This window comes from Panthera uncia, chromosome C2, assembly GCF_023721935.1.
Source record: "Panthera uncia isolate 11264 chromosome C2, Puncia_PCG_1.0, whole genome shotgun sequence".
Lineage (NCBI taxonomy): Eukaryota > Metazoa > Chordata > Mammalia > Carnivora > Felidae > Panthera > Panthera uncia.
The window spans coordinates 10,713,489-10,739,859 of NC_064810.1; the positions used below are offsets into that span (position 1 = coordinate 10,713,489).

The 26,371-nt window shown below is 44.7% G+C and overlaps 2 protein-coding genes and 2 pseudogenes across 3 annotated transcripts in view; 1 reads left to right on the forward strand and 3 right to left on the reverse strand.

The window, feature by feature from the left end:
- Window positions 1-246, reverse strand: part of SLC5A3 (solute carrier family 5 member 3) — a 48,832-nt gene extending 48,586 nt beyond the window's left edge. Inside the window, exon 1 of the mRNA XM_049627911.1 lies at window positions 159-246. The gene's annotated coding sequence lies outside the window, so the exon portion shown is untranslated. The remainder of the gene's footprint in view (window positions 1-158) is intronic.
- Window positions 1-771, reverse strand: part of MRPS6 (mitochondrial ribosomal protein S6) — a 67,442-nt gene extending 66,671 nt beyond the window's left edge. The window contains exon 1 of one of the 2 annotated variants that reach the window (XM_049627914.1): window positions 609-771. In XM_049627914.1, the coding sequence (XP_049483871.1) occupies window positions 609-650 (42 nt within the window). In that variant the 5' untranslated portion in view covers window positions 651-771. Of the gene's footprint in view, window positions 1-158; window positions 242-608 lie in introns of those variants that run through there. The other variant, XM_049627913.1, reaches the window with a different exon arrangement.
- A 10,356-nt stretch (window positions 772-11,127) lies between these two features.
- LOC125921497 (transmembrane protein 126A-like) lies at window positions 11,128-14,028 on the reverse strand (annotated as a pseudogene).
- Window positions 14,029-16,221: 2,193 nt separating this feature from the next.
- On the forward strand, window positions 16,222-17,810 carry LOC125920763 (elongation factor 1-alpha 1-like; annotated as a pseudogene).
- The last annotated feature ends 8,561 nt before the right edge of the window (window positions 17,811-26,371 follow it).

Genomic DNA, 26,371 nt, shown 5'->3' on the forward strand with positions numbered 1-26,371 from the left:
CAGCGCGGACGCCCGCCGCCCGCAGCCCGCCCGCGGCCCCGGCCTCCCCCCGCCCGCGCGGGGAGGGCGGGGGGCGACGGCCTAGCGGCTGGGGGTGGGGGGGGGGGCGCCCCCGCGGGGAGGGGGGGGCTCTGGGGGGGGGGGGGAAGGTCACTTACCCGCTGCATGGCTTTCAGGATCAAAGCCAGCTCGTAGCGGGGCATGCCCGAACGCTCCGCGCGCGGCTCCGGACCGAGCCGGTTCACGGGACGCAGGAGGGGAGGGAACCGCGGGGGCCTGACGGACTGCTGGGCCGGAAGACTCCCGGGCGGCGAAAGCACGCTCCGGCCGCGCGAGCCCGGGCTTTAAGGCTCTGGCAGCTGCGCAGACGGCCCGCCACGCCCCCTCGGCGCGCCCCGCCCCCCCTCGCACGCCCGCCCCGCCCCCTCCTTAAGGCGGCCGCGCCGCGCCCCCTCGACAGTCTCTTTCCCCCCCAGGCTCGCCATCCCCGCCGGGACCCTCCGGCCCCGTAGCCCCCGCGTGGGGGCGGCTCCGCGAGCCCAGCCAGGAGGGGCCAGTACGGGCCGCACTCCGCCTCCGACCCTGCCGCCGCCGTTCCAGCTACCTACGGTTCTCGAACCAGCTGGAACTTTCCATGCCTTCCGTCTCATCCTGGGCGGCGGGCGAGCGTGCGCCCTCGTGTGCGCGTGCGCTAAACAGTGCGGTCTCGTCCGTGCGCGCGCCCCTCTCCCGCGACTTCTCGGCGCGGGGGACCTTTTAGGCGTCCACGCTGCTCCGGGCGGGGTCGCGGCTGGACCTGGGCTCTCCCCGCCTCTGGTTGCGCAGGGGAGTTCCAGAACGTTCCGGCCAAGGACTACGGTTCTGCGCGCAGGGAATGCTTGGTGCACCCTGCCCCTCGCGCCCCCTGCCCACAGCCGACCTCACGCGGCTGCAGGCGCGGATTCCCAGGTCCCTTCCCCTGCGAGGTGGGCGCAAGGCGCAGACTGTGAGCCGCTGCGCGCGGGGTCGGGTCAGGCCCCTTCCTCGCCGGCAGCCTGACCTTGGCAGGCTGCTGCGGAAAGGGGATGTGAAGGGCACCTACTTCCCAGGACCGCGATGCCTTTGAGTGAGCTGATGCACGTAAACCGCTGACAACGATGCCTGCACAGACAAAGTGAGGCGCGACACAGGCATCTGTTGTTGTGTGAGCCCGGTCTGACCCACGTGTTGTTGCCAAGGGCAGACTAATACTTTGGCTCAAACCGATATTCTTTAAATGTTTGCTCAGTGTTCATTTAGAGGACCAGCTGAGAACTTGGAAAGCCGTTTAGTAACCGTCTGGGAGCCTGAGCGTGCTCTGGAGGGAGGAGAGTCTCGTGGTGCATTCCCTTTACCCCCAAAACAGGCACGCAGGGCTCACCTTTCCCTCCAACCATTGGCTGTACTTTCCCTGGCAGGCGTTGTATAAAGTGCGTTTTCTCCAGCGCCACTCCTTAGAGACTGAGCGTGTGGCCATTGTCGCCCCTGCCCATGCTTGTCCCATTAAAAGGGCCTATAGGTGAAATGTTTGCCTTCAAAGTGCTTTAATGATACGAGGTAAAACTTACTGAGCACTTACTGTGTGTCAGGCACCACGCTAAGGTTTTTACATGCCTCTCCAAAAATTCTTGCTTTATGAGGCACATACTATTATTAACTCCCACTTTAGGGATTCAAAGATACAGGCACGCAAAGGTTATGTAACTAGGCCCAGGTCAAACAGTAATAGAGAAAATTTGGATCCACATAGGAAGGCTGAGCCCATACTTAGTCCAGCCTTTGCCTGTCTCCTACCACACAGACTAAGGTGCTAATAATAATATTATTTACCAGGTATTCCCATGTAAACTTAGAGTCCCTTTGTCACCTTATCCAGAGACCTTCCTTAGTATTTCCCGTAGCTTACCTCCCAGCTCCCACCAAAGATAAAGATGATTTGAACACGCCTACTCTGTGATATTTGGGTTTTAACATTTTCTATTCTTGCGCTTCTCCACAATCTGTATTCTTCCAAAGAAAAACTACACAGGCATTAATACAAATCACCTGGTTAGTGCTGACTAATTTCACTTTTGGTTAAAAAAAAAAAAGAATATTATAAATAAATTACAGAAGAAAGCAAAGAATTTTTGAACCTCTAGAAGTGAGATACAGGTGTTCCAAGATGGTCCCTACTTCAGGTGTCCCTCCTGTTATCAGCCACATATCCCATTTTGGGAATGAGAAAACACAGACCCCAAAGTAATAGGCCAAACCAAAGGCCAGGGCACTACCACCAGTTGACTTCAACTTTCAGTATTTCCTCTTGGAAGCTCCATAGTTTTTCCTAGCTAATACCCAGGGATGAGTGAGGGGAGTCAATTGGCATAAGGAAATTAGCCTGATTACTTAATGCCTCAACACAGCACCCCCAGCCTTCCCGATCTGGTGGCTGCCCACAGGCTCACTCCATTTCTTCGGAGAAGAAGAGGAAGGGCAGCTGCCCTGATTTGCCCCCTTCAACTTCTTCTTTTTTAAAGCACAGCACCAGAATGCTCATGGGTTCATTATAAAATGATAAAATCCCAAGGAAAGCTGATGCAAATTTAGTGTCTTCCTGTTATAAGTACAAATTTAAATTCACCAAAAGATTCTTTGAGTTTTGTACTATGTATGTAAGTCAGCATTTAGAGTTATAAAATATCACTGTAGTAGTTAATGTATTAAAATTACTCTGGTACTTAGGAATAAGCTTAACCAAGAAGATAAAAAAATCTGTACGCTAAAACTATAAAACACTGATGAAAGAAATTGAAGCAGTCACAGATGAAAAGATATCCATGTTCATGGATTAGAAGAAGTAATGTTAAAAAGCCCAGACTACCCAAAGTGATTTACAGATTTAGTGCAATCCCTAGCAAAGCCCAATGACAATTTTTAGAGAAATGGGAAAAAAAATTTTAAATTCATATGGAACCACAAGAGAATAGTGAAAGCAAATCTGAACAAGAAGAACAAAGGTGGAAGGCATCATACATCCTAATTTCTAACTATGTTACAAAGCTATAGTAATTAAAACAGTAGGGTACTGGCATAAAAACAGACATATAGACCAAACAGAATAGAGAACCCAGAAATAAACACACATATATGGTCAACCAATGGTCATCTGATTTTGACAAGGACCTAAGAATACACAATGGAAAAAAGACAGTCATTTTATTTTATTTTATTTTATTTTTAAGTTTATCTTGAGACAGAGAGCATGAGAGGGGGACAGGCAGAGAGAGAGAGAATGAGAGAATCCCAAGCAGGCTCCACACTGTCAGCACAGAGCCCAACACGAGGCTTGAGCCCATGAACCCGTGAGATCATGACCTGAGCTGTAATCCAAAGTCGGACACTTAACTGACTGAGCCATCCAGGCGCCCCAAGACAGTCTTTTTAATATATGGCTTTGGGAAAATTGGATATCTACATGCAAAAGAATGAAATCAGACCCTTATCTTACACCACACTCAAAAATCAACTCAAGATAGACTAAAGTCTTAAATATGAGACCTGCAACCATAAAACTCTTTGAAAAAAACTTCTTGATGTTGGCCCTGGTAACGATATTTTGCATGACACCAAGAGCACGGGCAACAAATGCAAAATAGACAAATGGGACTACATGATACTGTAAAGCTTCTGCACAGCGAAGGAAATAATCAACAGAATGATAAGGCAACCTACAGATTGGGAGAAAATATTTGCAAACTATATGTCTGATAAGGGGTTAATATCCAAAACATATAAGGAGCTCATACAAGTCAATAACAAAAACAGCAACAAACAAAAATGATTACCTGGTTTAAAAATGGGCAAAGAAAGGAGGACCACCAGGTATGTGAAAATGTACTCAATATCACTAATCATCTGGGAAATGCAGATCAAAACTACAATGACCTATCACCTCACACCTGTTAGAATGGTGTCAGGAGTTATCAGGTGTTGGCGAGGATGTGGAAAAAAGGAAACCCTTCTACGTTGTTGGTGGGGATATAAATTGGTGCAGCCACTATGGAAAACAGTATGGAGACTCCTCAAGAAATCAAAGACAGAACTCCCATATGATCCAGCAATCCCTCTTCTGGTTTCATATATAAAGGAATTGAGAGCCGCCTGGGTGGCTCAGTCGGGTGAATGTCCAACTTTGGCTCAGGTCATGATCTCACAGTCCAGTCCGTGGATTCGAGCCCTGCGTTGGGCTCTGTGCTGACAGCTCAGAGCCTGGAACCTGCTTCAAATTCTGTCTCCCTCTCTCTCTGTCCCTCCCGCCATTTGCGCTCTCTCTCTCTCTCTCTCTCCAAAATAAATAAACATTAAAAAAAATTTTTTTAATAAATAAAGGAATTGAAATCAGACCTTGAAGAGATACCTGTACTCCTATGTTCATTGCAGCATTATTCGCATTGACTGAGCCATCAAAGTAACCTAAATGTCTGTGGGCAGATAAAGAAAATGGGGTACAATGGAATAGTAGTCAGACTTAAAAAAGAAGGAAATCTTGCCATTTGAGATAACGCGGGTGAAACTGAAGGACAAATACGGACACAAAAAGGCAAATGCTACGTATCACTTACATGAGGCATCTGAAATAGTCGAACTCCTAGAAGCAGAGATTCTAATAGCCAGGAGCTGGGAGAAAGGGGCAATGAGGTGAGTGATATTAGTGAAAGAATCCAAAACTTCAGTTATACAAGAAAAAAATTATTCCGCCACATAGCATCTCCCAAACATTGTATATGGTATGGATTTAAGATTTGGTTAACCAGACATCTTGATTCATCTTCAAGTAAGGCTTTATGAGAGACAATAGAAAAGAAGAAATAAGGACAGAAGTTGAAATCCAACCCTATTTCTACAAAGTAACTTCAGCATATGCCCTGGGGCAGTTTAATCATTTTTTTTACCTTCTTATTTTATATTACTGTATAATAAGTCTTTACCTTGAGCTCACACAAGGTCGTTAATTCTCAAAGATATGTCAAAGACAGGCCTCCTTCACCTAAAGGCAACTCTCAAAAAGTGAAGAAATGTGCATGTGTTCAATTAATGGAGAAAATAATCCCACAGTCCAGCCAAGTCATATTTTAAGCTGTCAGTCATCACTCTCCTCAGCCTATCATCTTCTCCCTGAGGAAAGGACACCGCCATTTCTCTGCCTGACGGCTCAGCATCCATATTTGTTCCTCAGCTGATGGCCCAGACCCAAGTCACATTTCAAACTTATTTTGTGTTTAATGTCTTACTAGTGAACTCACTGGCGTTTCTTTAAAAAGAAAAAAATGTTTATTTTTGAGAGACAGGAAGCAAGCAAGGAGGGGGAGGAGCAGAGAGAGGGAGACACAGGATCCAAAGCAGGCTCCAGGTTCTGAGCTGTCAGCACAGAGCCCCATGCGGGGCTCGAACTCACGAGGCACAAGATCATGACCTGAGCCCAAGTGGGTCGCCCAACAGACTGAGCCACCCAGGCTCTCCTGAACTCTGGTAGTTCCAAACCCCCTTGCACACACCGTCACCCACCCTTGTAGACCGTTATAGGGTCATCTCCCACATGACATTGGCAGAGTGCCCTCCGGCGTGAAACACTTTGCGCAACATACATATGTTATTAGGTCAGGCATTTTTGGAGCTCTTTTGATTCACTAATTTCCTAATCATTCTTCTAATTTTGATCAAGAAAGTTTTTAGGTGGGGGAGACGGCTCAGATTTGGGCTCCACTTTATAAGAAAAAAAAAGTGAAGCAAAGGTTGCCTCAATGGAATGTTTCCTCACTTTCTCCTCTGCCTCCCCTCCCCTGCAAAAAAAAAAAAAAAAAAAAGTGAGATCTCTTTTAGGAAGAAATACTATATTTTTGAACTTTAAAAAAACAAAATCCTTGCTGCATCTTCACTTAGGGAAGAGCTTAGTTTTTCTTCTGACGTTGTTACAATGTCTTCAGCCGATGTTGAGGGACGTTAATGTTAAATGTCGATAATGTCGGAGGTGTGAAACAGCTCTGTTCTTGCTCCGCAAGTGCCAAATCCGGAACGCACCTGGAAGGAGTTTAGATTCAGTAAAAGGAACAAAGGCTGTGAGCTGAAGACGTGCAGGGGGACGAGGAAGCATCTGAAGGGGTCTTCAGGGGACGAGGCTTCCCCAGGGGAGGCGCTGTATAAAGCGAGCGGGAGCACCCGGCAAAATAAACTAGGGGCTCAGGGTGAGGCCCAAGACATGTGCAAGCCGGGCCTGCTCAGCAAAGAGCAGTTTTAAGGCTGGACATGAACAGGCAGAAGGTAATCAGACCCTAATGGATTCAGAGGGGGCAAGTGCAGGAGCTGTGTCAAGCTCAGAGGGCGTGGCACAGGCCGAAGAGGGGATGGGGGCTGGCAGAAGTTGAGGGAAGGGGTGTGAGGGGATAGAATCTGTAGGAGTTGGTGACTGATTGGATACTTGCCGGGTAGCCGGTGAGGCAACAATGGATCCCAGGTTTCTCTTCAATAGACATTCTGGACTGACTTTCCTTGGTTCTGGTCCCGCCTCCATGTGGTATTTCCTCAGCTCCTAATTCATGAAACTTCTATTACAATTCAATGTATTAGTATTTTTGTCTCAGGGTGTCTTAGCTTCATAAACCTTCACAGCGAGATTATAATCTTCTGAAAAACTGACAGGGTATCTTTCATTGCTCTAAATAGTCTCCCTACTCAGGGCTTTAACCCAAAGAAAGAAAGTGATAGTCCTAAAGCCTGTGAGGATCCACCACCTGAATGATCTGGCCGCCCAAAGAATGTTGAAAACTGGGTGTCATGACAACGCTAGTCAACACTTCCTGGTAAGAAGATCAATATACAAGTATCATCTCAAAGTCCAGCCCTCTGCGAGGATCATCTCGCCGGTGCTGCTAGGGCTCTGTTGATTCGTGTGGGGGAGAATGCCCTAAGTATAAGAAGAAAGGCTTGCACAGATTTGATAAAAGGAGCAAAGCCCATCGGCATTAAATTATATCCAAGAGTTATTAATGCAGCCCTCCCATTGACTCAGGGTCAAAACAGAATTGTGTCCTTGATCTGATCCGAACTTCTTTGGACTTTCCTTTTACTAAGGCAGATGACGGGCGGGTACGAGCGTGTGGGAGGCAGAGGGGATTCCAAAAGACAACATATTCGGGAAGGAAATGATCTTTTGCGATGGAGAAATTGTCTGGGAGGAAGTCAAACCCCTCAAAAGCAGCTATCAGGAAGATTTTATACTTTAGAGCGTACCAAGTCAGGATGTAATATTTTAGTATTAGATAATCTCTATTTTTTTTTCAAATTGCCCATATTAAAAAAAAAACAAACTTAATGGCAACAATAACAGCAGCTATCTATGCTGCCAAAAGAAAAAAAAAAATCCTACGCGCAATTAAAATTACAAGATAATTGGGAGCTATCCGATGATACCTCCTACAATAAATCATCTTGAACTTTCAGCCTAGGGTTACCAAGACCTGAAGAGAATATGCAGGAAATATCTTGGGAATTTAGCTCCCAACTTGAATAAAGAAGTCCACAACTTAATACTAAATACATAATTACTAAGAAAATATTAAACAACCATGTTAACCCAGTGCTCCTCTATAATATTGCAAATGGAACAAGTCATTTTAGTAATTAAAGAATCATTACGTATAGTGCTATCATTAAATGATTCCTGAAAGGGAATTCCTAAGGGGTTAGCTTTTGCAGTGATCAGTTATTTACAAATTCTTTTTTTTTTTTCTTTCTTCCTCTGCCCCCAAAATGTTCAGCATCTAAATGAGAGGGCCTTTGGGACCAAGGATGACACTTTATCTTCAATCCATAATATGCCTGGTTGACATTAGAGAGCAGCCAGGTAGGAGAATCTCCTCCTTTGTTAATGATTCAGTGATTTTTTTTTTTAATTTTTTTTTTCAACGTTTTTTATTTATTTTTGGGACAGAGAGAGACAGAGCATGAACGGGGGAGGGGCAGAGAGAGAGGGAGACACAGAATCGGAAGCAGGCTCCAGGCTCCGAGCCGTCAGCCCAGAGCCCGACGCGGGGCTCGAACTCACGGACCGCGAGATCGTGACCTGAGCCGAAGTCGGCCGCTTAACCGACTGCACCACCCAGGCGCCCCAATGATTCAGTGATTAAGGCAAAGGCCCTACATGCAGAAAGGAGGGCCTTTGGTCTGACAGGAAGATCACCTTCAAGCCTGGGAATCGGTGCTATTAAATTTGACTCCAGCTGGAAGCCAACAGCTGCAAGCCCTGGACAAGTGCCACAGGCAACACTCTAGAACCAGGAACCCTTTCTTTGCCCACCTCACTGCCACCCATCTGGGTACTGTGAGGTATATCCCCACGCTGAGGCCGTAGGATCTTTCTGAAAACGTACATCTGATTCAGTTTCTCCGCAGCTTAAATACTTCAGTGGCTTTTCCTTTGCACCGAAGGTAAAGTCCAAACTCTCAACAGGGAGTTGGTTACAAGGCCCTTCCTTCTGCAGTAGCCCACCCCGACCTACACACACCTACCTCCATCCCTCTCGCCACTCCTCAGTGTCGCTCCATGGTGTTTGCAACCCCTGAGCCCTGTACACACTTCCCCTTCTGTCCTTTGTCTTCTGCCTGGAACACACTCCAGGCCCTTCCCCAAGTTGCTGAGTGTAGCTGTGGCTCATTTATTTTCATCGCTGAAACTACTCTATTGTCCAGCTAAACCGCTGTGTATCCGTTGGGTTGACAGACATGGTTGTTTCCTTCGTGGGTGGCTTTAACCAATAATAACACTGGGAACATCTTGTACGCATAGACGGGTGCGTATAGGTACATGTGCAGAGTGGAATGCACATGTCTGGAAAGTCTGGATCAGGTGCACCTCATCTGTGCTCTTTTTAGCACCTATGCTTACTCCATCATCACATGAACCACACCGCGTTACAGCATGCACAGGACAGAAGCGAAAAGATACTGCTGAGATCCCCAGCTGCTGTCCCTCGGGATCCATTGCTCTATTAGTTCTGAGGCCACATGTCCCTCCGGCTGCTCCCAGGTTCATTTCTATTATACACAGTACTCCTCTGATAGGTGACTTGGGCTCAAAGACTTCGCAGTGACCTGAACAAACCCTTCTTGGAATTGTACGACAGTCCTCTCCCCTCTGGCCTTCCCGCTTTCCTGCACAGATGTCAGACCTGCGATGTCTTCCCCCAGCCTTCTCTGCTTCCCTCCCTTTGTCCTTCACAGGCATTTCCTCCAAGAAATCTCTTACCTGTCTAATCCCGTCTTGGTGTCTGCTTCTTAGAGAGCCCGATCTAACACCGTGTCTATCTCTTCACTACCCTGTGGCCTTAACAATTAATACGTAAATTCTCAAAAAAGAAACTCTTGTGCCCGCAGTGCCAACCGGAGGGACTGATATGTGATAGATGCTGAGTAAATATTGGAGGATAAGTGAATATAAATAAATAAATGAGATGCCTACTCCATATGAACATGTTTTATTTATTTATTTATTTATTTATTTATTTATTAAAAAAATTTTTTTTAATGTTTTATTTATTTTTGAGACAGAGAGACACAGAGCATGAACGGGGGAGGGTCAGAGAGAGGGAGACACAGAACCTGAAACAGGCTCCAGGCTCTGAGCTGTCAGCACAGAGCCCAATCCGGGGCTTGAACTCACGGACCATGAGATCATGACCTGAGCAGAAGTCGGACAGTTAACCGACTGAGCCACTCAGGCGCCCCCATATGAACATGTTTCTGGTGTCATCTTGAAGGCAGAAGAAAACTACTTGGCCCAACTCTAGTGCCTGCTTGCTTGCTTTCTTTCTCTTTCTTTCTTTCTTTCTTTCTTTCTTTCTTTTTCTTTCTTTCTTTCTTTCTTTCTTTCTTTCTTTCTTTCTTTCTCTCTTTCTTTCTCTCTTTCTTCCTTCCTACCCTCCTTGACAGAGACAGAGAGAGAGAGCATGAGCAGGGGAGGGCAGAGAGAGAGGGAGAGAGAAATCCCAAGCAGGCTCCGCACTGTCAGCACAGAGCCCGATGATGCAGGGCTTGAACTCACAAACCAAGAGTCAAAAGCTTAAGAGGGCCACCCACCCACAGACTGTGCTTCCTACTTAAAAGGTGCTGCCAGTGTGCAATGACGGACAAAGGAACTAAGATCTCACTTTCTCTCCATGAGGGAAGGGCAAAGTCTCCCATTAGGTCATTGGCTTGGGAACACTCTCTTTGGCACCTCATTCCATATTTCAGAAGCTTCTGATCACAACCCCAACCTACCAGACTTGTGTCACTGCCACGTGGCAAAGAGAAGGGGCCTGTGGTAAGTGGCCTTTAGGATGGTCTCCTATGATCTCTGCCTACTGGTATTACACTTTATATAATTCCCTGTCCTTGACTGTGATCCACATTTAAAAACCCTAAGGAATTGTATACAGCGGAAGTGATAGGATCTGCCTTCTGAGTTTACATTATAAAAAGACTGGAGCTTCCATGGGTTGAGAGTCAGAAGACCTAAGTGTAACCTTTATCTTTACAGGGCACTGGCCAAGTTATTTTCTTTTTTAAACTCTTTTTTTAAGTTTACTTATTTTAAGAGAAAGAGAGCATGCTCACACGCTCACAAGTGGGGGAGGGGCAGAGAGAGAATCCCAAACAGACTCAGCACTGTCCACGCGGAGTCTGATGCAGGCAGGGCTCGAACCCCACAAACCCTGGGAGCGTGATCTGAGCTGAAATCAAGAGTTGGGTGCTTAACCTACTGAGCTACCCAGGCACCCCCTGGCCAAGTCATTTTCATCTCTTTATGTCTTAGGTTCTTTATCCGTTAAATGCATTAAGTAATACCTAACTAATTATGATTAGTTTATGTAGGAAATTATATAAAAGCCAACTTTTATATAAGTTGGCATATATATATATACATATATATATATATATATATATATATATATATATATATATAAACTTCCATGGGTGAGTTTCATCCTGTTATCCTGTTACCATCCTGTTATCATCCTCATTTCTTTTTTTTTCTATTCATACATTAGACATTTATCCATACATTACAATTTTATTTTTGTGTAAAAAGTTGTTTAACAATCACTGAATTTCTAGGCCAGGTTCAGGTACCTGAAGAGCCTTTATAACTACTTTATATTGTCTAGATCCAAGGTATGCTGCAAACAGGGTCTGGAGCAAATTGGGAAATAACATCTTTCTAAAGGCAGGCTTAGAAATTCTAGTCCAGCAAGTTAAGATGTTTCCTTTTTCTGGTAGCAAGGCTGACTCATAACTGGCTGCTAGGCCACCATTCACAGGTATAGCCAAGAAAACAGGGTATAGACCACCAAAAACAAGACCAACCAGTCCACCCTGTGTTATGGTACAGGTTTCACAATTCAAATCACCTGCATTCAAAGGTAGATTTACAAAACCTTTGTAAGGTGCATGCACAGTCAAAAATGTGATCACTGACCATCGGTAAGCCAGCAGCTGTACGAGCCTGTATCACATTTAAGATGCGTCAAAAAAGACTATTTGCTATTAGACCACGGAGAGCAGCATTAAGTGCAATATATACTGATCCATGTTCAAATAGATTCCTTTCTGCTTCTGGGAGGTGGTTAATTTTTCTGGTTACGGTATTGAAAATTAAGTCTTCCTTGACAGTATCCTCTGGTTCATGACATTTCAGCTTGAGCCCTATGCTCTGCTCACAACCCTCCTTGGCACGCTGGGGTTCACGCCAACCTTTGCTCGACTAGCCTGAACGCAGCCATCTTTTCATACAACTCAGCAGTAAAAAGAAGAGAGCTAGTCACACGTTCAGCAACATGGACGAACCTCAGTTAGGCCGAATGAGAGAAGCCAGACCCCTCCCCCGCAAAAGAACCCATACCAAGTGATTCCTTTCATATGATATTCTAGAAAATTCAAACTACAGTGACACAAAACAAATCAGTGGCTGCTTGAGGCAGAAGTGAAGAAGAGGGATTATAAAGGTGAATGAGGAAATGTTTAGGGATGATGGATATTTTTATTATCTTGATTAGAGCAATATTATCGTGCATGTATACCTAGGTCAAAACTTACCAAATTATGTACTTCAAATATGTGTGATTTATTATGCATCAATTAAACCTCAAAAAAGCTACAAAAATCTAAATCATTCACATCATTATTATACTCAGGAAAGCCATTCTAGGTCATTGTTCTGATATATCTCTGCTCTCTTCTTACCCTGCTTCCCTTCCCCAAATTCCTGAATAAGAGGTGAAGACCACACTCACCTCTGGTGTTCCCGTCAATTAAGAAAAAAAAAAAAAATAGGTCCATATGGAAAGAATTTTAAGTTTTACAGGATATGCAAAGATGGATAAGAAATACTCCACGTCTCTAAGAAATTGTAATCTACGCAGAGAGAGAAGCTATAAGTATGTTTAAAACTAAATTGTCTAACGGGGTTTAAGTGTCAATTCTAAGAAATAGAAAACATCTAAAAGGGGGGTGATTAACTGCCTAATGAAGAGTCGAGGCAAAAATTTCCAAAGACACATGACTTCGGGCTGGGATGGCTGGGAATGTTTCATGTAGGATGTGGGATTTGAGCTGGAATGTGAAGAATGGATAACATTTAGATAGATGGGAGGAGAAAAGAGAATAAACACAAGATGTTTTGGTGGGGTCAGAAAATGGTGACATTGAGTGAATAAGTCTGACAGGAGGAAAGGTGTCTGCAGAAGACTCACAGGACTTAACTCTACAAAAGTGAGACCAGAGTTGGAGGGTCTTGAGTACCAGGTAGAGAGTCTAAACTCTCAGCCTTTATTTCATCTTAACAACAAGAAGGAAGGGAGCTTTTCGTTGTCAGAATCATTCAGCAAAGAGCGTATGAGCATATATGAGGAAGGTGGAAAGGAGATAACTTGTCTGAATGGACTAATCCCTCCCAATCCTGAGACACTGGTCACAGATTCATCGGCTTTGAAAGCGTCAAAGAGGTAGCACTGGATATTTGTTTGATCATATCTGGGTTCCTCTTGGAGGTGGTGCCTAACTTCCATGCCAGGGTCAACAGGGACAGATTTTCCCCTATTCCACCAAGTTCAGCCAGCGAATGGAAAATGATCCATGTACAACCATCAGACTCTCTCTCATGATTTTGAGTCCTGAGTAAATGACTCAGTGACATGAGGAACAGTTAGAGGTCACTCGTCATGCTCACCAGACCCTTCCTTCTCAATGGCTGTGGTTATACTTCTTGCTAACCAGCACTCCAAAGTACTCTTGGTTCCTAACCAGTTCTCTAGTCTCTGGTCAATTCTGAGATTCCCCCAAATATTATTCCTATAAATTTCATTTTTGCCTAAGACTGTAGAGTCTGTTTATGTTACTTGAAGCCAACAACTGGGTCAACGTAGAACTCTTTACATCTTAGCACTTCAGGCCCTGCATAAACCTGTTGGCCTTAGTTCAGCCCCTTAGGTCCATACAGAACAAGTCTATCCCCTCTTTCACATGAATTCTTATGTCCGAAGACAGCTCTCTGGCCTATCCTGAACCTTTCTTTCCCTGGGCTGTATGCCCTGTGTTCCATTGGGCATGCATCAACTCACATGGGCTGGATTGCTTCACCAGCCTAAACAGTTTTTCCAAGGCTGCTCAGCTGTTCACATTAAGACCTTGGTGACTTGATAAACATTTGTTGAATGATGGCTACAATTCCTCTTGTAGGAAACAGTCATTCGTTTTTGGTTTTCCATGCAAAGGCTATGTTATAGTTGGGGTATTGGTTCAACTACTGAAATAAATATCAAAGTAACATTGACTTAAATAAGATGGTTTATTACATGGAAAGATCTAAATTTAAGTAGGGCTGGGGATCCAGGCTTTTTCCAGCTTGTTACTATCCATTTATACCCATTTATATTCATTTATAACACATGGCTTCATCTTGCGGTCTAGCATGGCCATTCCTGCTTCTAGCACCATGTTCACATTCCAGAAGCAGGAAAGAAAGGGAGAAGAAAAGTCTTGCGGCATTCCTTTTAAGGAATGTTCCAGAAGTTTTACCCATCACCTCTACTTATCTTCCATGAGTTGGAACTTAATCCTAGAGCTTTGCCTTGCCTTCTAAGAAGGGCTGGGAAATGTAGGTTTAGCTGAAAGAGGATGGTGAACCAGCAGTTTCTACCATAGACCATATAATGCAATTTAGGTATCTTCCAATAAAACACTCCCAAGTATAAGGAGATGCTACACAAGTCACAAGTAGCTTATTGGCTGTAACTTTCTTATATTCAATGTTGAGTATTTTGCAAGTGGTTATCAGGCTAGAGTTATGCTAAGAATTGAGCTTTAGGTAAATTGGATTCATGGATTTACCAACACATGCCTTGGACTAGTCCCTGTACTTATAACCCAAAGGTCAGGTCTACACTGTAAAGTTCCTCCAACTGAGACAATCAAACAGCTATTTCTTTTGAAAACAAAACCCACAAATTTGCTTCACACAATGAGTTTAATATGTGTTCACACATATTAGATAGTATTCTTTTGGTTACAAGTAATACAAACTGACTGTAGTTTGTTTAGAAGGGAGGGATGAATTATTATAAGCGCACCAGATGTATCACAGTACTCAAGGCAATGTGCAGCTGACTGGGCCTCTGGAACAGACTATAATTAAAATGCTATCCATCTCTTATTTCTGTCCTTCTGCCCAGAAGCTTTATTCCTCTTTGTCTTAAAAGACCCTTTTTCTCTGCTCTCCAGTCTGCACAGTAGACAACGGCTATTCCTAGCTTCTTGGTCTACATGTAATCCCTCAACCCACCCAGAGATATCTGAGGCTCTCCTTCCATTGCCATGTTTATTAGCCTTGGTTGGGTTAGTGGTCCACCTTGGGCCAATCGGCCAGGTCTAAAGAGTAGGCCAAGGGGCTCCTAAGTAGCTCAGTGAGTTAGGCGTCCGGCTCTTGAATTAGGCTCAGGTCATGATGCCCGGGATGTGGGATCAAGCCCTGCCTGGAGCCCTGCACTGAGAATGGAACCTGCTTGTAATTCTCTCTCTCTCTCTGCCCCTCTCCCCTGCTCTCTCTAAAATAAATATTTTTTTTAATTTTTTAAAAAAAGAATAGGTCAAATCTTATCTTTATGACAGCCAGCAGCTACCTCTGAGCCCTGTAGGTTTAGAGGGTTACAGGCAGGGAAAAATAGCTTCCAGCGAAGGGAAGGCTAGACAGGCATCTCAACAGGCATATCCTCCACCCATTCATACGTGGAGGATTGTCATGAGTGAAATGAAGTTTAAAAATGTAGCTATGAGGTCGGTGACACTCAAGTTAGCAGCATGATGCAATGCGGCTGGGGAAGAAACTATGTCTGCCTCAAGACTGTTTTGGTTGTAACTGAAACCCATCCAAAAGCTCTTAAGCGTATCACTCGAGATATTTAATACCTGAAGAAGGCTTTGATGTACAGAGGGTCGCCTCTAGTTACTTGTTTTAACTATTACTCAAGTTGTCAAAGTTATATTATTTTTTAAAATATTTTTTAGAGTAGTTTCAGGTTCACAGCAAAATTAAGCAGAAGGTAGTGAGGTTGCCCATAAACCCTCCTACCCCCACATTTGCATGGCCTCCCCCATGATCAAAGTCCCACACCAGAGTAGTACATTTGTTACCGTTGATGAACCCACATTGACACATCATCACCCCAAGTCCGTAGTTTTCATGGATATAGTTCACTCCTGGGGTTGTATATTCTGTGGGTTTGGACAAATGTATAATGACAGGTATTACCTGTTACAGTATCATACAGAGTATTTTCACTTCCCTAAACATCTTTTGTTCTCTACTTATTCATCCTTCTGTCCTCGCTAACTTCTGGCAATCATTGGTCTTTTAACTACCTTCACGATTTTGCCTTTTCCAGAATGTAACGTAAGTGGAATGATACAGGATGTAGCCTTTGTAGTTACAACCCGAAAAGCACAATCCATGAAAGAAAGAACAACCTGATTTAAAAATAGGCCAAAATCTTTTTCGCAAGAACACAGGTGTCGTGAAAACCACCACTAAACCTGAACCAAAGTGGGAAAGGAAACGGCTCGTATCAACGTCATTGTCATTGGACACGTCGATTTAAGGCTGCCACTGCCAGTCATCTGATCTACAGATGTGGTGGGACTGACAAAAGAACTCTCGAAAAATTTGAGATGGAGCCTGCTGAGATGGGAAAGGGCTCCTTCATGTATGCCTGGGTCTTGGAGAAACTGAAAGCTGAACATGAACGGGGTATCACCGTTCATAGCTCCCTGTGGAAATTCGAGACCAGCAAGTATTATGTGGGCATCACTGATGTCTCAGCACACAGAGACTTTATAAAATACATGTATAAAAAATGTGATTATAGGCACATCTCAGGCTGACTGTGCTGTCCTGATTGTTGCTGCTGGTGTTGGTGAATTTGAAGCAGGTGTCTCCAAGAAAGGGCAAACCCGTGAGTATGCCCTTCTGGCTTACACATAGGTGTGAAACAACTAATTGTTGATGTTAGCGAAGTGGATTCCGCTGAGCCACCCTATAGCCAGAAGAGATACGAGGAAATCATTAAGGAAGTCAGCACCTACATTAATAAAACTGGCAGGGGCGCCCGGGCGGCTCAGTCGGTTGAGCGTCCGACTTCTGCTCAGGTCACGATCTCACACTTTGTGGGTTCAAGCCCCGCATCGGGCTCTGTGCTGACAGCTTGCTCAGAGCCTGCAGCCTGCTTCAGATTCTGCGTCTCCTTCTCTCTCTCTCTGTCCTTCCCCCACCCGTGCTCTGTCTCTCAAAAATAAATAGATGTTAAAAAAATTTTTTTTTTAATTGGCTACAAACCCAACACAGTAGCGTTTGTGTCAGCTTCTGGTTGGAATGGTGACAATGTGCTGGAGTCATGTGCTAACATGCCTTGGTTCAAGGGGATGGTAAGTCACCTGTAAAGATGACACTGCCAGTGGAACCACACTGCTTGAAGTTCTGGATTGCATTCTGCCATCAATTCATCTAACTGACAAGCCCTTGCATCTGCCTCTCTAGGATATATACAAAATTGGTGGTATTGGTACTGTCCGTGTGGGCCAAGTGGAAACTGGTGCTCTCAAACCCGGCATGGTGGTCACCTTGGATCCAATCAATGCTACAGCTGAAGGAAAGCCTGTTGAAATGTACCACGAAGCTTTGAGTGAGGCTCTTCCTGGGAACATTGTGGGTTTCAACGCCCAGAACGTATCTGCCAGAGATGTTTGTCATGGCAATGTGGCTGGAGTCAGTAAAAATGACCCACCAATGGAAGCAGCTGTCTTCACAGCTCAGGTGATTATCCTGAACCATCCAGGCCAAATCATTTCTGGATACGCACCTGTGCTGGATGGTCACACGGCTCACGTTGCCTACAAGTTTGCTGTGCTGAAGGAGAAGATTGATCGTTGTTCTGGAAAAAGGCTGGAAGGTGGCTCCATGTCCTTGAAATCTGGTGATGCTGGCATCATTGATATGGTTGCTGGCAAGCCTAGTGTGTTGGGAGCTTCTCTGGTTAGCCTCTTTGGGGCCATTTTGCTGTTCCTGACAGGAGACAGACGGTTGCTGTGGGTGTCATCAAAGCAGTGGACAAGAAGGCAGCTGGAACTGGCAAGGTCACCACGTCTGCCCAGAAAGCTCAGAGGCCTGAATGAATATTATTCTCAATACCTGCCACCCCAGTCTTAATCAGTGGTGAAATAATGGTCTCAGAACCCTTTATGTCCATTATCCATTTAATTTTAATAGTAAAAGACTGGTGAATGATAACAATGCATCGTAAAACCTTCAGAAGGAAAGGAAAATGTTCTGCGGACCATTTGTTTTGTGTGTAAATGTGGCAGTTTTCCGTTATTAGTTTTTTTTTAATGAGTACTTTTTAATGGAAACAACTTGATCAAAAATCTGTCCCTGAATTTCAAGACCCATTAAAACAAAGGTTTAATGAGAAAACTGTGTCTTCTTTTGGTCAACACTGTAACTTCATGCAGTACTCTTCAGGTAAAAGATTAAGAGTTGCCCATAACCTATTTCTGGTGTTACCTTATGTCAAAACTCAGAATTTGGGTTAACATTTTTTTTCTGGATGGGAATTCTTTTCACCTTGTCTGAGGGAGAGACGTCATCTATTTAAGAACATAGTAACAAGCTATGGGGAAAGGGGATCTGTTGGTGCAACATATCATAGCTTAGAAGAGATAAGCAAAGAGTAACAGTATAAATAAATAAATTAATTAAATAAAAAGGTTAAATTCTGTCATACTAAAATCAGTGTGTCGCATATAATTTGTATTCTATCAATATTGGGTAAACTCGGTGATACCAAAAAAAAGGGGGGGGGTCAGGGTTAAGATTTTAACAGATACCTCATCAAAGAAGATATACACATGGCAAATAAGCACATGAAAAGATTTTCCACATCATACATCATCAGGGAAATGCAAATTGAAACAACAATGAGGTAATGCTACACATTTATTAGAATGGTCGAAATCCAGAACACTGACAACACACAATGCTGGTGAGGATTTAGAACCACCGGAACTCTCATTTAATGCTATAGGAATGCAAAATGGTACAGTCATTTTGAAGGACAGTTTGGCAATTTCTTACACAACTCAACATACTCTTACTGTATGATCCAGCAATCGTGCTCTTTGGTATTTACCCAAAGGAGTTAAAGACTTATGTCCACACACATTCACCTGCATGTGGATGTTCGTAGCAGTTTTACTCATAATGGCCAAACCTCGGACACAACCAAGATGCTCTTCAGCAGGTGAGTGGATAAAGAAAGTATAGTATATCCAAAGACTGGAATATTATTCAGCAATGAAAAGAAATGAGCTATCAAGGCATGAAAAGACATGAAAGAAATTTGAATGCATATTGCTAAGTAAAAGAGGCCAATCTGAAAAGTTGTAACATTTTAAAACCTAGGTTCTTCCAAAGGCTTTATGTTTAATTCACAACTCCTACCCTTATTTATGTCTAGTAATTTTTATATAGAAATAATATTAATCACTTTCATTTTTTCTCTGATTAATGTTGAATTAACTAAATTTAAGTAGTAAGTTGTCCTAAGTAATTAACCCTATTTATAAGCTTATGATTTAAGTCTCTGAAACATTTTAAGTGCATTTAAAATTAAAATATAAGGCTTTCTAAAACACTTCAAACATCTGATGTGGCAAACTTATAAAACTAACAAGCAAAATTTTTCTAGGCCTTTAAGTAATTATTAAAATTTCATAAACCCAGGGAATGGAGTTTCTTAAGATTCATGGTGGATGACTATCAAATGTTTTCTAGTATTAATGCTCCCCTCTTTGCCTTTAGTTAAAACCTCTGAGCTTTAGCTGGACATATGTCCACCCAACAATAGACTACATTTTGCAGACAGCCGTGGCCATGTGACTAAGTCTGGACCAATGGGATGCAAGTAGATATGATATATACTACAACCAGATCATCTCCCTTAAGACACTTGCCATGGACCCACTTCTTTCCCACTTCCCTGGGATGTGGTGGTGAGCAAACATCAACCATGCTGATGAAGAGAACACAGGCAATGGCAGAGCCAAAGGAGAAAAGGAATCCATTCCCCAGACCTCACACAGCAAAGCTGCTTGCCTTACAGCTTTGGACCCCTTACTACTTGACTGTTACATGAGAGTGAACAAACTTCTGTCATCTTTGAGCAATTGTACTTTGAGGTTAGATTGTTCCCCAATAATACAACATTCAAAGACTTCCTACAAACTCAATTAATTGTAATTTCTTAAACGTTTCAAATTCAAATTGCAAGTCCAAAAGCTCGGTTTTCTCATATGTTCGATTTTCTTCAATGTTTCAAGTTCTCTAAGTAACACATAGATTATAATGATGATTCAACACTTGTTTCTGCTGTTACCATGAAAGGGACGCCATATTTCATGCAATCTAAGATGTCTTCGATTTGTAATAATATCACCATTTAAAATTGATGCCACAGATTGCAGAATGCATTCCAAATTCCAAGATGTTAAAACAGAAAAAGTAGCAATACTCTGGTCCTAGTTCAGCTCACCATCTATACTGATCTGTGCATTTTCTTCAGGTTACAAACTTACTTACCCAACCAAGAGAAGAAGATTTGCTGCTGTAGGCCATCTGAATCTAGCAGTGGAATATTCAGGATTTTGAAGTAGTTACAGGTTCAAGTTCTTGGTAGAGAAGTGAAGACAGGACCTGGATGTGGGTGCTTGGTACGTCCAGAATGACTCTACCTGAGAAGCTGGATATACCAGTTGGGATACTGGAGTTTGACTTTGTCCTGTCCAAAGGAAGCTCTGTGCCCACACCTTTAACCCAGAATCTAATTTCGTAACACGGTCTTCTGTGTTTTCTGGGTGGCTCTCAAGTTTCTCCCTCAATGTATTTTAATTGCATCTTCTTTCAACTTCTTATCACTTGATTTCAGTAGACATACCCCATACAGACTCACACCCATACATACACATGGCAGATTGCAGCTGTAAGATTAGGGTTATTTGAATGCTTTCTGCAATACTCTATATTTTATATTTTTGCCTATCTCATTGGCCACCATTTTGTAATCATGGCAGTGAACAGGCAAAAACAGGGATTTATTGCAGGATTCCAGACTATCTCCTAGATCCTGGGATAGGATCTGGGGCTCCTGAGGAGCTAGATGTGACATTTTTGGTTTCTCTGGGACTACATGTATCTGTCTCTGCTCTGCTCATGAACCATCTGACCCTGCCTCCCCCTTCTCCCCACCCCATCTTGTCTCTCTGGACACAAGTGCTGTCTGGTTCTCCGTGCCCACTTGGAAGATGGCTAGCCCATAGCCGGAATGTCCTGAGGACAAACATGCTGAGTTCAAGTGACCAACAACACTGACACTCATCTTTCATATGAAATCCATCTTGAATCCACAACAGTGTAGCCATGAAATGCAAACACTTAGTCCTCAGGAAAGAGCCGTCCTCGGAAGCTGCAGACAGGGCAGGTCTCACCAAAGATGGCTGCTTGGGGGGAGTAGAGTTTGGTGGCTAAGGATATGGAGCCCAAGCCAGACTGCCTGGATCCAAACCCAGGTCCTGCTGCTTCATGGCTGTGTGACCTTGACCAAGTAACTGAATGCTCAGAGCCTTAGTTTCCCCATCTGTAACATAATCATACCTGAGACATAGGGTTGTGGCAAGGATTTCATGATGTATGTGGAAAACATGGGGAAATCTGCCACGTGGGAAGTATTCAATAACTAGTTTGCCATGTATTCTGATGGCAGAGACAGGAAACAGAAGCAGGTTGTGTGAATGTGCTCTCCACCTCAGGTGCTGGAATCTTTGCATTTATGTCTTTGCTTGTTTATTTGTTTATCTAAATCAACTGCTTTGGCTCCCATCTACCAAATCTAACAAGCTATTCCATCTCAGTCATGACTTGCTTCTGGAATGCTCATTCTCCATCCAGACCAAAGAGATGCATCCAGAGGTAGAGGATTGCATCCCCCCAGGCCAACATGAGTGTGAGTTCATTGATTCACTCACTGTGGAGTGGTCATTATATGTGCTGAGGACTGGGGATGCAATGGTGACCAAAAGCACCATGGTGACCTTTCTGCCTCTGGAAGAACAACTTCAAAAGTGTAATCGGCAAGGCTTGGTGATCGGATGGATGTGGAGGGTGAGCATGAGGAGGGGGTCAACAGCATGCCTGGACTTTTGTTTTATGTCATTGGATAGATACTGATGACATTTAGGGAGACAGCGTGAGAGGGAAGTCACAATTCTTGTTTGGGGCAAAAGCCAGGATGTTTGGAGTGAGAGTGGGGCACCGAGAATCAGGCTGCCAAGCCCCAGCCCAGCCCCACACTCAGCAGCATTGCAACATCAGGCGAGTCCCTTAACCTCTCTATCGGTTTTCATGTCTGAAAACGAGGAAAGTAATAGCTTTAGGTCACAGGGCTGTTGTGAAGATAAAACATATTTATACAGGCGTATCTCATTTTATTGTGCTTCACTTTATTGTGCTCTGCACATATTGCGTTTCTTACAAATTGAAGGTTTGTGGCAACCTGGCATCGAGCGAGTCTATTGGCACCATTTTTCCAACGGCAATTTTTTCACTTCCTGTCTCTGTGTCACATTTTGGTAATCTCACCATATTTCCAACTTTTTCATGGTATTTGTTACGGTGACGGGCTCGCTGATTGCATCTTGCTGAAACCTAAGATGATGGTTAGCATTTTCTAAATGAAAGTATTTTTAAGGACGGTATATACATCATTTTTTTTTAAGACACAATGCTATTGCTTACTTAAGAGACCCCAGTGTAGTATAAACATAACTTTTGTGTGCACTGGAAAACCAAAAAATCCATTGACTTGCTTTATTGCAATATTCACTTTATTTTGATGGTCTGGAACCGAAACCACGATATCTACAAGGTGTGCCTGTACACATAAAATGTCTGCAACTGTGCCTGGCTCTCTAAGTGTCAGCCTTCGGCACATGATGGGTTTGAGGTGCCTTTGAACCATCAGCAGAATGCAAGCTCCCGAGAGCAGGGATGTGGTCAAATTGCTCTTGGATCCTGGCCCCTGGTATAGCGGCTGACACATAGAGAGCACCTAACAAATATTTGTTAGCAGGACAAGGTAAGGATTTTGTCTAGAGGGTGGAATGCAAATATCAACCTATGAGTCCCTGTATGGGTAGGAGCTGAAGTCTTTGGCTAGGTTGAGTCCCTAGGGAGGGAGAATAGAGGGAAAAGGGTCTGAGCTGGAGGGCTTGAGGAGCCTTAGACCTGGGGCCAGGGGGTCCATTTGGGACATGGGTGTCTCCCATTTCTGCCCCCACACCCCTTGCCTTTTCAGCCTCATTCTCCCCAGGGATCCCTAAACATAAACATTCCAGGGAGTATTTGAAGACAGCTTGAACCTTAGGATAAGGATGCTGGCCTTTCCATCCTAGTGTGGGGTGGGAAAACGTGGCATTTTCTACTCCTGGATCCACAGCTGGGCAGAACAATAATATTGCAACACCACTGGAGTTTTTCTTCCTACGAATCTATCCTGTGGAGAGTCAGCTGTAACCCATGCCGGCTGTCCTGTTCCTGCAGCCGAAGTCCCGTATGCCACCCCCCACCCCCTCCCTTTCCTCCCTCTGCTCTTGTTGGAAGACCTCGCAGGTGCCAGAGACTGGCCCCTGAACTCTTTCAGGATGGTCACCCTGTCATGGCTCATATGCCTCCCTGGGCCAGCTGTCTGGCAATTTCCCCCTGTCTTTGATGGTGTTATTTCCCCACGGCCTACAAGTTCACTCTTGGCATGCCAGGGTGGGGCACTCAGCCAGAGGGGCCCGCAGGAGGCTGAGCGCCTACACTTGTGAGCCCACCTCAACGCCTTCATGACCAGTATCAAGGGCAGGCTGTGGAAATGAGCAGGGAGAGGGTCTGGTTTCCAGTGGAGGGCCTGCCAGAAAGCCCCAGCCTGCTTCCGTGAACTTCCCCAGCTCAGCAGATAGAGCCCAGGCCACAGAGGACAGAGAGGGGCAGAGGGAGGACCAGGGCAGTCTTGTCCTTGAAAACCTGAGGAAACAAGGTCGCTGTCAAATTAGGTTTCAGGGTTTTAAAAAGTTATTTTTATTATATGCATTTTCCCATTGTAAGATCAATAAAATCTCATTACAGAAAATTTGGGAAACAGGAACAAAAAATGCCCCAAATCCCACAGTGCAAACCCAGCCACTGTTGACATTTTAGAGGTTTGTTTCTAAACTTCCTATGTGTGTGTTTTATTTACATAGTTTTAATCATGCTGTATATATATTTCTGTGTTCTATTTTCTTCTTGGTATGTAATCGTTAGCATTTCCATGTTCTTTTTTTAAATTTTTATTTTTTTTACATTTTATTTATTTTTGGTAGAGAGAGCACAAATGGGGGAGGGTCAGAGAGACGGAGACACAGAATCTGAAGCAGGTTTCAGACTCTGAGCCGTCAGCACAGAACCCAACGTGGGGCTCGAACCCACAAACTGCGAGGTCATGACCTGAGCCGAAGTCGGACGCTTAACCGACTGAGCCACCCAGGCGCCCCTCGTTTCCATGTTCTTAACTGACCTTTGTAACTAGTATTAAACACTGTTACATTATATTCTACCCAAGGAAATGCTGTTGTCCACTTAATCATCCCCTTTTGGACATTCTGGTTCACACTTTTTCACTCTTCGTTCTTATAGCTAATTCCAAGATGAACATCCTTCTGCATCGGATTTTTCTGCAGTTAGGAATGCTTCCTTTGGTTGGCATCCCAAAGTAGGACGCCTTGAATCATTTATGGCTCCTTAGGTCTATTGCCACTGTTTTTTCCAAAGGGCGTGCCGGCAGTGTGGAGCAGATTAGAATCAGAAGCAGGGGAAACTGAGGTCCAAAGAGCAAGGACCCTCTGCTCTCAGTACCCCAGAAACTGCAACGTGACTTCCCCAGGGCTCGGGCGAGAGGTCAGAGGTTCTAGGAAGAGGACCTGGGGATGACGGGAAACGCCTGATTTATGTGAAAATCTGTGCCAAAGAATGTGAGTAATAAGTCGATGTGTAATTGCCCGTGTGCGGATGTCGCGTTCCCAGGCCTCCCCAGAGCTGCACCGCCCTGAGCAGCTGATTGCTCGAGTGCTATATAGCAGTGAATTACAGGAGAAGGACAGGTGAAGGCCACAATCCTAGGGGTGTAACATTTAAAGGAGAAGCTCTAATCACCTGGCAGGTGGCATGGAAAGTTACTGAAGGACAGAATGCACCCCACCCCGATGGCTCCTGGAAGCCACCTCGCCCCCACCTCACTTAGAGCATCATATAAAAAGAGAGTTCCAGGGGCGCCTGGGTGGCGCAGTCGGTTAAGCGTCCGGCTTCAGCCAGGTCACGATCTCGCGGTCCGTGAGTTCGAGCCCCGCGTCAGGCTCTGGGCCGATGGCTCGGAGCCTGGAGCCTGTTTCCGATTCTGTGTCTCCCTCTCTCTCTGCCCCTCCCCCGTTCATGCTCTGTCTCTGTCCCAAAAATAAATAAAAAACGTTGAAAAAAAAAAATTTAAAAAAAAAAAAAAAAAAAAAAAAAAAAAAAAAGAGAGTTCCAGCACCTGCTCCCTGCTTGGTTCCAGGCTGCCTGCCTCAGCCATCCTGGATTGTATCCTTTCGATGTACAGTCTTACTGGACATTCTTTCATGTTTCAATTATGTCCAATGGCAAGGTCCTTGTATGTTTGAATTTGGTTCCTTCAAACCATAATTCTGGTTCCAGCACCACCTGCTAGCATCTAGCAGGCTTTGGGGCACCTCTCCGCTTCTTCCTTTCCCGTGCCATCAGGACGACCGCACCTCCCTCCCTGAGCTCTCTCCTTGTGCGGTTGGGTTCCACGGCCCAGACCCCGCTGGCATCTGTATCTTCCCCCGGCCCAGACCTTTCTGTTGGGCTCCAGGCCCACATTCCAGTCTGGAATTCCAAATGCAGTTCAGACGCAGGAGTCCAGGTGAACCCGGCATCTCCCCCTTTGGGTTGCACCCGCCCCAGCCCCTCGTCCTGTGAGTGGTACCACGAAACAGCCAGGTCTTAGGCCAGAAAGGCAACCCTCCCAGGCGTGCCCTTACTTCTTCCCTCCCATCCAATCAGTCGCCAAGTAGTTTTCAAATCCACCCCTTCCTTCTGACCCACCTCCCTCCGGGGTCCTCGAATTGACTCCTGGGATCACTCCTCACTGACCCAAGTCTTCCTTCTTTCCCTCTGTGGCTCCCAGAGTGCTCCTTCTCAAATGTCCATCTAATCAGGTCACTTCTCTATTTCAAAGTCTAGCTGGCTCCTGGAGCAAGGGATGCTACAAGGTAACATTCCAGATCCTTTGATTCATTTACTCATTCGGCAGATACTTACTGAGGTCCTACTATCTGACGGGCACCGTGCCAGCAGTAGGTATGCATTGAGAAAGAGAACAAACATAGCGATATAATATTCAGTGAAGTTCAAGGTCACCTGTGAATGGCTCTTCCATACATATCCAGTTTAATCTCTCAATGCATCCCTGCCTTTTACCATGTAGTCCTATCCATGACCTTGCACGTCCCTGCCTTTGATGAGTTGCTTCCCAGACTTGTATAGGCTTCTCTGTTTCTTTGGATAAATGTGCTCTTCCTAAGTCACTTGTGCTCTCTCAGCTCCTCGAAAGCTTTCCCCTAACACCCCATCCCAACTCCTCCGGATTGACCTGCCCTTCCT